Here is a 12653-nt window from a genome sequence, read left to right on the forward strand (position 1 = left end):
GACAATTCAAATTAAGGCTATTAGGAAGTAAGGAATATCATGTAAAATTGTTATTTTTTCACAAGTTTGGCACTGTTTTGTGTTGATCAATGAAGTTAAATGTTTTTTCCTTCCATTTTTGGCAAGGCACTACATCCCTCTCATATTGGCCATTGTGTATTTATTGTGTAAAAATGCAGTGAGATATTTTCGAGAGTTCAATATGCGCAGTTACGTATAATTAGTAATTATTACCAACCGCAAAAACCATTCATCAGGAAGTTATTCCCTCAAATGAGAGTAGAAGGCCAAAATTACTACAACTGCACTGTTTCAGCGGGATACACTGCATGTTATTAGAAGTATTGGAGAATTTTAAAATCGCTAAATACTAGAGAGCTCATTTTGTTGGGGGTTCAATTTGACCACCCAGTCGCATATCGATTCTGCTATTATTAAATTAAATCGATTTTAAAATGCTCTCGCCGCTCGGGCGTTTAACCTGTACATGTTATGTTGCAACTTTATAGATGTACAAACGTTGATTCGTTTTTTTGTTATTTATGGAAATCTTTCAGCCAGTCGCTCGTCGCTTTAAGCATAGATTTTTCTTTTCTCGTGATCACAGCCACTTTTCAAGACGAGACACGCTCGCGCGCTATCTCACGCTCTGTTGTCCTTGATATCTTTGCAGCAGCTAAAAATGTCATGTTTGTTCCGTGTGGAATTCTTTGTTGAACGTTTCTTTGTGAGCGTTTCATTGTTTCATTCTTAGCATTTGAGCAAAACAGACATTATGAGTGGATTTTGTTTTGTCTTGGATCTTGGCGTTGAGCGAAATTTAATGAGCCCAGTCCTTGTCGACACACACAGAGATGAGTAAAATTTGCATAGAAATTGGTCTTTAAAGGTCAATATTATTTTCTTGTTTGCTTAACGCAATTTCACTTACAGCCGAAAATAAATTTGCTTTTGCAATATTTAGTGGCCTTTTAAAGTACGTTGAGGTGTATTTCACCGCAAACGATTTACAATATAAAGTTAACTAGGAGTTAACCCAACACACAGGAAGTTCTTGACATAGCAAAGATTTCGGATAAGCATATTCTTTGTGGTTCCCATAAATTAGAGAGTCAATTAGAAACGTTTTACAATTTATCGTTTAAATTGTAGTAACTGATTGTCGAGTTGGGATTTTTGGGAAAAATATCATGATATTAAAATATTTATAATGTAATTTTGGCAATGTAATATTTCACTTGCTGTCGAGGTAGGCGTGATAAGTAGTTTGCGGAAACTCTAGAGTTTCGTTTTGTCTCGATCAACTTTTAAGGAAGCCGATTAAAAAACATACGGCGCTTAACAAAGGCCTGCTTTTATTTTTATCAGCAGAATCACCTTGACTGGTGCCACAATGTCCAAAGCAGGCCACTCAAGATATGCTAAACCCCGTCGCGTTTTATTCAAATTAACCATTTGTATCCTGAAGGCTTGACAAATTGTAACGTAATATTTACATACTCTAGATAGCTAATAATGGCTACGACAACACTCAGCGACTTCCTCCTGAATCTGAGAGGAAAGTTCACTTGCTACCACTGTAAGGGGTCGTTAAACAATCCGAAAATCCTGCCATGTTTGCACGCTTTCTGCTCCGGTTGCCTGAAAAGGCTGGAGATGGAAAACCTGGGTGCGGAACAGGCCAGATGCCCGTTATGCAAAGCAATAATCGAGCTGCCTGAAGGGGTCAATATTGATAGCCTTCCTTCGCCGCTTTACCTTAGTCGGCTGCAAGATATGATCCGAATTCGAAACAACAACCCTGAGTTAGCCTGTGGTAGCTGTGATCGTAGAGCCGTCGCCGTGTCTTACTGCTTCGACTGTAAATGCCTCATTTGCGTCAGCTGCGTCGAAGTTCACTCGCGGATGAAAGTGATGAAGTTTCACCGCGTTACCGAGCTCGGGGAGTTCTCATCTAAAGATCTTCCCGTGCTGATTCAGGCGCCGCTGTCGTGTCGTCAAGATGGACATAAACAAGAGGCGCTGGATCACTTCTGCAAAGATTGCGAGAGGCAGGTTTGCGAGAAGTGCGTTAACACTTCACATCAAGGCCACAACCTACTGGCGATCAGCCAAGCGAGTAGAGAGAGCAAGAAGCGTATTTTACATGCCATGGATGGTTTGCAAGACAAGATGTTGTCCTGCCGAGACGAGATAAAACGAGTCGATCAGAGCTACAAAACGGTTGAAAGGAGGGTCATTACGGCGCGGCAAGAAGTCCTGAAGAAAATTGAGGATCTGATTGCTTTGCTACGAAAACACGGCGACGAAATGCTGTCTGAGCTTGAGAGCGTTTACAAAGATCAACAGCTTGCTATAATTAAGCAGCGAAAGGAACTAGAGTTACAACTAGGGCAGCTGCAGAAAACTCACGAGTACGCCAAAGACATGCTGGACAGGAACATCGAGGGCGAGATTTTAGACATGGAACGGCCGGTGAAAAAGCGCATTCAGCAGTTGATTGCCATGAAACCTAAGCCAGTGCCGAACTCACAGAAAAGCATAAACGTGGATTACATCCCTGATCAAGAAGTACTCAAGACTCTCGAGAAATCAGAACTCGGGCGAATCTTTGTTAGCCATACAGATCCCGAGAACTGTACCGCCGAGGGAGAGCAGATGACTCAGCAGCTAACTGGAACGGGAGAGCGAATCGAATTCAGGATTCAGACGAACGATTCCGATCACAATCAGAGTTATTCCGAGAATGATCGCGTCACAGTCCGTATCCAATCAACGAAAGGCACGGCTATTCCCACGAGAATCGAAGACAAGAAAGATGGAAGTTATGTTGTCAGCTACACTCCGTTAAAGACAGGCGTGTACCAGATCGACGCAAGAGTCCGAGGCGAGCCGATTAAAGGGAGTCCTTGTACAGTACACGTAACCACACGGGCGGAATACCTAAAGGCTAGCCGAATGAACCTGGAAAAGGCCACGAAACCGCACCACTACAGACCTGTCGCTTCCTTCGGCTCGTCTAGTCGAGAGAGGTTCCAGATCAAACGGCCTTGTGGGGTCGCGGTCAGCACTTTGGGCGAGGTCGTAGTTGCAGACTCGTGGAATCGTCGGCTTCTGGTCTACTCTCAGCGAGGTAAACAGTTCGCGCAATTTGAAAGCAGGGTTCTTGAAGGGAGCGTGGACCTAACAAATCCAGTTGGCGTCGATTTTGACACCGAGGGAAACATTGTGGTGGCCGATAGTGACAATCAGATGATACATGTTATTGATCGATGTGGCGTGACCATCAAGACTTTTGGAAGTGACGTACTCGAATGCCCGTGGGGTGTTTGCGTGACGCGTGAGGGTAAGATTGTCGTGTGTGACTGGGGAAGCGCTTCTGTCAAGGAATTTTCCCAACAAGGAAAGCTCTTAAAAGAGTTCGCCAGCCGCTGGGCAGCAAAACCTTATTATGTTATTCACCACAATGACAAATACTTCGTCACTTTTGATAGTCACTACGTTGAAGTGTTCGGGAGCGCGGGGGACTTCATGTACAAGGTTGGCGAAAAGGGATCCAGCGATGGGCAGTTAAGGGATCCAAGAGGAATGGCTATAGACAGCAAAGACAATCTGATAGTCTGCGACAGCGGGAATCACCGCCTTCACATGTTCACCACAGACGGGAGGGCGTTTGCATTTGGAACTCAGGGGAAAGAGACTGGGCAGTTTGACAAGCCACAAGATGTTGTCGTGACAACTGATGGTATACTGTTCGTGACTGACTACTGTAACAATCGTGTGCAGATATTACAAAAGAATTAACATCATTCCACTGTACATGATTTTTGGGGACAAATCTATAGACTAGCAAATCGTTTTTTTTTAGTCCGCAAATCAATGAAGGTTCACAGTATTAAGTAAGTGTTGAAACCAAACACCAGCTCGTGGTTTTTCTGTCATGTTGTTAACGGTCCAAACATGTCACGAAATATTTTCAGAGTTTGTATGAAACTCCAGCGTCCTATAATTTTCCGTAGTTTTCGTTAAAACATGGCACATGTGATACATATTTACTGATCAAATTGAATTGGAATATCTATGCCACAATGCGTGTAATATGCGCTTTTGCATCTGTCGTTGAGAATGAGTTGTAGTATGTGTTGTGAGATTTTTGAAAAACTGAAAACGCAACTCCTTGAATCCTTTACGGCAGCAACTCTACCGACTACTTCTAAGTGTCTTGATGAAAGCGTAGAAATGTTTTAACAGGGTTTCCTTTATAGTTGTGGCTCCAAGTTCCAAAGGAAAGTGTTAAAAAGGAGATGGGTTCTGGCCCGGGGGTACTTCCTTATATGGGTTATATAGGTATGTGCGGCCCCAAAGGGTATGGTTTTTCAGCCGTTTTGGTTATAAATAGGGTATCGATTTTGGCCATTTTGGTCATACATAGGGTATGGTTTTTGCACTCTTGTCTTGAACTGGTTATGTTTTTTTTAGAAAAAGCTACTTTTTCATCATTATCGATAAGACCATCAACAAAAGCCCTTCATAAATTATGTTTAGGGCAACTGTGGCAGCCGCAACTGTCATAAATAGGGTATCAAATTTTTGGTCAAATCGTAGATTTTGGTCATTAATAGGGTAAGAGTTTGGGTAAGCGGACCGCACACCCCTAACCAATTTTTCTGGGAGTACCCCCTCCCTAGGATTCTGGCCAGTTGCAAATGTTTTCCTGGGGAAATTTCTCATTCTGTTTTCAGCGTAGTCCTCTTATGTTAAGCGCATTAAGCAGTTGTGAACTAATATAGCTGTGCGGTTTGTCATACAAGCGGAGAGAAAAAGTCGTTCCGTATTTATTGTTCGATGTGTACCATGATTATATTGACTCACTGCCAAGTGCATGCAGGCCGATTGCGTTGACTTTGACAGTACGGCAAAGGCATCATGCGAGATGTGCTAGTATGAGGGACTTCATTTCCATACCGTTAATTAAAACCACTCAGATTAAATTTTCTCGATGCTTCTCTCGGAAGTTTTAATCATACTTTCCTAGCTTAGCATCACATCAGGTTAAATAAAACTGGCAAGAGCATGTAATACTAAGTAGCTGCCTGGTTACCAAATGTTCTAATTTATTACGCTACAGTCTATCAGATTTTTTAAAACTTTCCTATGCCGCTAGCTGTCTTTAGTTGAATCGAGCCCAGGACACTCAGTACAACATCGCGCGCAACGATTCGCGCAACAACTGAATTGCCATTGCCTCAATGATGTAACGCCTAATGGAAAAATGACATCTCTGTTGCAAGTACCCTGTTTTGTACTTAACGGATTGGAGGTGTAAGGCCATTAAGATTTACACTTTTCAAGCTGGGTTTTTAACAGTAAGAGAATAGTGACACCCGTGCCTGTCATATCTTCATATCTGTCGTTAATTGCAATTTTGATTTCGTTATTTCGGGTCAGGTAGTAGCTCTCCTAAGGTCTTGCATGAATGGCTGGATATCGCTTAAGAGAGCAATAAAACAAACAACAGAAACACTGCCCCTAGCCCCAAAACAATAACAGCTGCTACACTATTACGACAAAGACAATTACAAGCTTACTAGAGCTATTACACTTCTGTTAGTTTTCAACCATTTGGGCTCGTGATCCGCTTCAGAAATGTTGCGCGAACATGCGTAGCACGAGACCAAGTTTGAAAGGAACAGCTGCACGCAGTATTGCTTGCAATGTTGCAGCATGTGTCCTGGCCTTAAACCCCTCGTTATGTATCGGTACCAGTTCTTCACGTGCATCACTACTGGATGTAGACTCCACAGATCGCTGGGTAGATCTCTACTTTTGGTTTTATCTCACCGGAATAGCTGATAATGATTTCTCCACAACTGAGATAAGGATATTCCTTAAAGCCAATCCCAACACCACGAACCAAATATGGTAAAGGACATCGGCTCTGAGGCTGGGTCTCCATTCCAATCCGGGACTTTATAACCAATGGGTACGGTCCCAGCATGTTGAAGCCCTGCACCAAACAACTTTTGTCGATGTTGGGTGGAGTCTTGATAGTGGGCAAGTCTGCTGCCCATGTCTTCTTCGCACCACAGCGTAGAACGGAGTGAAGCGACGATGCTGTGTAATTCATTACAATCGATGTTGCGTTCCTTGAGAGATTTGCTGCAAAGCTCATAGTGACACATACCCGGGTGAAACTGCTCAGCCAGAATGCTGGAAATTTAACTTGTCTCCCACCGCTTAAAATCCATCTGACTGAGACCTTCTTGTCGGTCCAGCGATGTGAATCATAGACGTGCGAGTTCTAAGATGTGAGATATACTTAGTGTTAGTTATAGTTTCTGCAAAAAGGACTTCATCGAGGCACCCGCGGACTTTCTAATGAAAAAAAAAAGCAAATCAGTCACAGGCTAGAAGAGAAATGTAAACTTCTTTTGGAGTCAGTTTTGAAAGGAAGCAATCACTAAGTCGCCTGAAAACATAATTGTCTTAATGATGATAGATGCGAATGCAGCCATAACACTACTAGGAAAAAGACCTGAAAAAATTTTCAGGTTTTGAACGAGATTCGAGCCCACGACCTTTGTTACCGGTGTCATGCTCTCCCACCTAAGCTATCAAAGCCATATGAGAGGGGTCGTGTGTGGGTTGACCCTTTATGTTCAGTGGACGTAATATTCGGCTCAAGTATGTGAATTCCATAGTAATAGATGTCCAACAGTAGCAATTAAATGTAGGCATGATGATAGACGCGAATGCAGCCATAACACTACTGGAAAAAAGACCTGAAAAAATTTTCAGGTTTTGAACGGGATTCGAACCCACGACCTTTGCGTTACCGGTGCAATGCTCTGTAATGTTATGGCTGCATTCGCATCTTTCGTCATGTCTACGTTTAATTGCTACTGTTGAACATCTTTTACTATGGAATTCACATACTTGAGCCGAGTATTACGTCCACTGAGCATAAAGGGCCAATGCTATTTTGTGCAGCACAACATGCTGTACAAAACAGGGATAAATGGAGAGGGATTGTAAGTTGTTGACGTTTGTGCCACAGTGGACGAAGGGGATTATTAAAAGTAGTAAATAGTAGAGCAAAGTCATCCCGGTTGGTTCACCATGACATTATACAGTATTTATAGTCAAGCTAAGCTAATTTTATGTAACTTTTTCTGGTATTGTTGCTGGGGATCCAAAATTCAATACCTTGGTTTTGTAACCCCTGATTCTCATCACCAGTTCCCAGGCTCCATTTCCACATCCTTCAACTCCCTTCATTTCACACTGTCTTGGCCACGTCTTATTGCCGACTGTTATGTTGTAAATACCAGTCGGGCTTGAGCTGCGTTAAAAAGAGTTTTATGAGCTTGAGCATTATTTCTGTTTTTACACAAAAACGAGTTCTTGGAACATTAAGCATTTGAATAATAGCGTTGACCGTATGTTTGCGAGAACGAAATTTTTCAAACTCATAAATAATTCGTTGCGTTTAAGCAAAGGAAATCATGGACCTTGACGGTGTGCGTCATAGCATGCGGCCAACGCCAACTTATATCTACATGACAGTGACCACCTCGAAAGCTCATTGGCTACTTTGGTCACTGTACACAATTAAATATTGTGTCTTGTAGTTAATTTCTATCTGTATTTATTTTTCCTATATCATTGTAAACCATCTTACGTTAAGTTGTTTTTCTGTAAATAGTGTGCGATAATAAAACTGAAACTAAAAACAGTGTTTGGATATCTGATATTAATAAGCATAGATTTTTCACGATTTTAATATTCCATTTTCTCCTCTGTTTTGGTTTTGATTGATAAAAAATATCAAACACTCGAGACATTGTTTGGCCACATTTCCAAACACCTCGAAGTTCCTCAAAAATACTGCGATACACGTCGTATTTTCGACTCTCTTCTCGGTGTTCGGAAATGTGATCAGACACGGTCTCTCGTGTTTGATATATTACTAATAATCATTGAAAAAATATTGAAAGAAATTAAAATAGATGGCATTAAAATGTGGAGCATTTTTGAGTGCTGAAATAATGTAGGTTTACCCGATGCCGTTCTTCCAGCCTGACCTCAATGGGGGTAGAAAGGTAAACTCTGCATACGAGCCAGGCCGGCGTTTATCCCGGTCTCTGTTGCATGAAGCGACTAGGAGTATTTCAATTCCCCCCTGGATGAGATGCCAGTCCATTGCAGGGTTCGCCGGTACCTATTTATACACCTGGGGGGAGAGAGACACTGAGAGTAAAGTGTCCAGCCCAAGAACACAATACAATGTCCCCAGCCGCGGCTCGAACCCAGACTGCTCGATCCAGAGAACACTAACGATGAGACCACCGCGCCTCCCACCTTAATGGGGACTAATAGTTATTTAACCATACCTATTTTTTTGTAGAATGCTGCTGCAAGAAGGGACGTCGGTTTGGTTTGTTTCTTTGAGAATTAAAAAAATACAATTTCGGTCAGTGGTTACTAACAGAATAATCAGAGTTCTTTATTTTCACACGCTAGTATCACTTTTATGACATCGACAACAACATGATTGAATCCATCCTCATTGTCATACTCATGTTAATTACTATCAACGTCGTTATCATTATCGTCGTAGTCGTCATCATAATCATAATCGGAAACATTTTTTTTTATAAGCACTATTATCACTTGGGAAAAAAAGTTTTATGTAACTTTTGAACAAAGCCACCATGGATAAATAGTTGTTCTATCTATCTGGATCTCTTTCCTTATTACCGTGAGCAGTGCAAGGCTTGTCCTCCGCTGAAACACAGTCTTGTTTGCTTTTTGGGGCAACATCGACCTTTATAGAAGAAAAGTACACCATTTGCAAGTGCGTCAAATGTCACTTTAGTTAGTGTCGTATAAAAAGCAGGTCATAAATTAGCAGATAATTGAGGAGCAAACTAACGATTAATCAATCAATCAATGCATAGCTAGATGGGTAAGTCAAGCAAGCAAGCAAGCAAACAAGCAAGCAGGTAGCAAAAAAAAAAACAAAACAAAAACAAAACAAAACAAAAAAAACAAGCATATAGCGAGCTAGTAAGTAAGCAATCCATAATTACATAAAATGCCTTTTACATAACTTATTCATGTTGTCATCACTTTTTGTAAGGTAATGTAAAACGTAAACCACGAGGTAACAAGAAAAGAATCTGAAATGACCATACTACGGTTCTACTGCCAACGAACCAAACTCGATCGAGTACATAAATGGAAACTGTTTCTTTTGTTAATAGAACAAAGACGAAGAAGTGTTCCATTTAGTTTTTATGAAGCTAAACCAAAGATAAAAACGTTTCTCTGAGCGACTGTGACTGTCTGTCTGACTGTCGGACTGGCTGTTCGACTGAATGACTGACTGACTGACTGACTGACTGGCTGATTGATTTACTAGTTTAAATAAAAAAAAGTATTATTTGTCTTTTGTAAACATACGTCAAAGTAGTTTCCTGTTCTTAACTTAATCAGTTTGGCTTTCTAAGAGTTTTGGTTTCGAAACGAAATTTGGTTTTGGCATAACTTTAAAATGCCTCCAGAAAAGATAAGCAAACTGACTTTCTTGGAAAAAGTCTACTCAGTGGCCTTCATTTGAACGACCACACACATTAAACGTCAAAGCTTTTTGTTCCCTGGTTACTGAGAGTAGTAAGAAACACTTTGTCCTGTTCTTAAGATCTTGTGGTCTTTGTGGAGACTTACAAAGTAGTAAGAAACACTCTATTCTGTTCTTAAGATCTTGTGGTCTTTGTGGAGACTTACGACTATTGAGCTCGCATATCGTAAAGAATACGTTACCTACTGTTAAAAGGCTGGTTAAAATGATGATCGTCCTACCAGTAGGACGGTTTCAGTTTTTAGGAGAAAACAAAAGTGGTCTGCGGTTTCGAAGGAACAACTGATATGGCGGTTTGTGGAATGCAGGACCACACACAGTAATACACCCTGCAAACAGTACAACATGAACGCCCCGCTCAATAGCTATCATTAGTCACACGCTAGGGCCGGTTTTGTCCGCGGATTCAGTACACCGACATTAATATATCATGCCTGGCTTCAAATGTTCAAAACGTTGTTTATAGTGGTCAATGCGCTTAGCTACACCCAGCTAGTTCACAGGCATGCCACTTTAAATGAAGGAAACAAATATATCAACTAAACGTAATAGGCTTAAAAATCCCAACCGGCGGGAGGCAGAGCAGTTGGCTATCACAAGCATGACCGAGGACTTGAACTAGGGTCTACCGAGAAACAACTCCAGCTAAGTGGTCAGAGTGGGACTTGAACCCGCGACCTCCGGATTTCAAGTCCGGCGCCCTAACCACTCGGCCACGCTGGCTTGAATTTATGTTTGACTCGGGTAGAAATATTCCAAGGGACAGGGGTTAATATTGTGATTTAGGGACTATTGATAACAAATTGACTGCACTGGTGACATCGTTGAGAGAGGATGAGACTGTTCACTTGAGACAAAATTGAAAGCTTAGAAAATTCTTTTACCTTGATTTAAGCAATAGTTGTACTGGAAAACAACCATCTCATGCATCTGTTCCCTCTTATTACACTCACGTTGCTTACCTTTTCCAGAATTATCTTTCGTGACTCGGACTCTTCACTGTGTAGCGGGTTCAGGTTTTCTGCCGCTTTCACGAAAGAGCACTTTTTTGAATCTTTGTCAAACAACGCGTAGTGACACAAAACAGTGGAGCCGCACATTGAAGCGCAACTAAACTCATCATGAACCTGTGTGGCTATTGTAAAATCTTCCTCTTCATCTAAATTTTCTTGGGATGAAATTTTGAAGTATGAAGATCGAAACATCTGCATCTGAACGCAGCAAAGGTTCGCCAATAAAATAACGTGAATTTGGAGGAGTAACGTCATTTTGATAATCATAGAGCGACCCAGTTTTGAATTAAATTATTTTCAACTCCGTAAGCTACGAAAGAGACATTAGGAGTCCTTTTTTACAGCTCAGGTAACAAAAGCGATGCAACTTTAATATCAGTAGTTTCAATGATACATTTAACTACATTTGTTAAGTAATGTTCCTCAGTCATCTACCTGCATTAGTGTCAGCAGAATCCACACCAAAATGAGAAATCTGACTTCTAGAACATTCTGAGTTAAACGAGTGTCAATATTGTTATTTTTGTAAGAAAAAAGCAAAAACCAAGTTTGAGAGATTTGCAGACAGTACTTGGGAGCCGACTCAAAGCAAGTAATTTTTAAAAAGAAGTAGCTTGTCATTTCGTCCCAGTTTTTTAACTGAGTCTTGAAATTAAAACTAAAAGCCGATAAAAGAAAATTGAGTCGTTCCTGACAACAGCAAAGAGACTGATCGTACATTCAAAGCGAAACCGACAAAAAAAAATACACTTAAGAGGTTGCCTTAAGTAGCTTTCTGTTATTTCAAAAAGGGCAGCTGGCGTTCTGTGATAATGTCAAGACAAGTGAGTTCTTTAGGCGACCTCCATGCGTGCCATCTTGGATTTGGCACAAATACTTTAAAGGTCGTGTCCTGGGTAAGAGTTCAATGATTTGCAAAGGTAACGCTCGCTTTAGTCTAAAGAAAAAAATTTCACCTTTTCATTGTTTCCAGTTACTCCAATCCGTTAATTTTAAAAGCACAAAAAAAATTCATTTATGATTATACAAAAAAGTAAATAATTTTACCAATACAACGATCACAATTGTTGGCTCTTATTTCATTCAGTGTTACCTACCTTTGCCAAAAGTATCTTTTGAGACTTGGGCTCTTCTCTGTCTTGTCGGTTCAGTTTTTCTGTCGCTCTCACGAAAGAACACTTTTTTGAATCTTTGTCAAATAACGCGTAGTGACACACAACACTTGAGCTGCACATTGAAGCGCAACCAAATTCATCTTGAACTTGTGTAGCTAATGTAAAATCTTCCTCTTCATCTAAATTTTCTGGAGATGAAAGTTTGAAGTAGGAAGATCGAAAAATCTGAAACATCCGCACCTGAAGGCAGCAAAGGCTCGAAAGTATAATAACAGAGGTGAATAATGACATTGTTGATAATTCTAAAACGATTCAATTTGAATTAAATTAGTTTCAATTCTGTAAGCTGGGAAAGAGACATTAAACACGGTTTCCGATGAACCTCAGTGTATAATAACTTGATTCTTTGAAATGAAACTTGAATATTTCAAGCGTAACTGAACACATTGAAACGCGATCTTGGTTCTATGAAACGTAAACTTAATTCTTTCAATTAAACGTAAACTTGATTCCTTCAAACGTAAATGTGATTGTTTTAAACGTAAACTTTATTCTTTCAAGGGTAAACTTGATTCATTTAAACGTAAACTTGATTGTTGCAAACGTAAACTTGATTCTTTCAAACTTAGACTAAAGCTTTTCAAACGTAAACTTGATTCTTTCCAGCGTAAGCTTAATTCTTTCAAACGTAAACTTGATTCTTTCAAACGCAAACTTGATACTTTGAAGCGTAAACTTGATTCTTTCAAGCGCAAACTTGATTCTTTCAAACGAAAACTTGAATCTTTCAAACGCAAACTTGATTCTTTCAAACGCAAACTTGATTTGGTAAAAAAAAGTTCGGTCACGTGCTCTTGCTTCATAGAGGAACACAGTCAGGAC

General features: G+C 40.5%; 2 protein-coding genes across 2 annotated transcripts; one reads left to right on the forward strand and one right to left on the reverse strand.

Moving 5' to 3' along the window:
* The first annotated feature begins 1469 nt into the window (after window positions 1–1469).
* On the forward strand, window positions 1470–4126 carry LOC110067575 (E3 ubiquitin-protein ligase TRIM45-like). The gene has a single exon (XM_020774921.2). It carries the CDS (start codon window positions 1516–1518, stop codon window positions 3802–3804), a length of 2289 nt encoding a protein of 762 aa, XP_020630580.2. The 5' UTR covers window positions 1470–1515; the 3' UTR covers window positions 3805–4126.
* A 971-nt stretch (window positions 4127–5097) lies between these two features.
* LOC149097622 (uncharacterized) lies at window positions 5098–12210 on the reverse strand. The gene is made up of 5 exons (XM_089279534.1): window positions 11754–12210; window positions 8761–8827; window positions 8394–8445; window positions 7207–7342; window positions 5098–6301 (listed from the first exon to the last, which is right to left on the reverse strand). Exons 1-5 carry the CDS (start codon window positions 12060–12062, stop codon window positions 5783–5785), a joined length of 1083 nt encoding a protein of 360 aa, XP_089135660.1. The 5' UTR covers window positions 12063–12210; the 3' UTR covers window positions 5098–5782.
* Window positions 12211–12653: the final 443 nt, after the last annotated feature.

Source organism: Orbicella faveolata, unplaced genomic scaffold (assembly GCF_042242905.1).
Source record: "Orbicella faveolata isolate gen_17 unplaced genomic scaffold, um_ofav_v1 contig_47, whole genome shotgun sequence".
NCBI classification, from domain to species: domain Eukaryota; kingdom Metazoa; phylum Cnidaria; class Anthozoa; order Scleractinia; family Merulinidae; genus Orbicella; species Orbicella faveolata.

Coding starts and splice junctions, on each gene's coding strand:
- LOC110067575 (XM_020774921.2), top strand. CDS start 1,516: ATGGCTACGACAACACTCAGCGACTTCCTCCTGAATCTGAGAGGAAAG.
- LOC149097622 (XM_089279534.1), bottom strand. CDS start 12,062: ATGTCATTATTCACCTCTGTTATTATACTTTCGAGCCTTTGCTGCCTT. Junction 8,446..8,760: donor CAAGCCTTGCACTGCTCACG/GTAATAAGGAAA, acceptor TAATTCTCAAAG/AAACAAACCAAACCGACGTC. Junction 7,343..8,393: donor AGCATTCTACAAAAAAATAG/GTATGGTTAAAT, acceptor TTTTTAACGCAG/CTCAAGCCCGACTGGTATTT.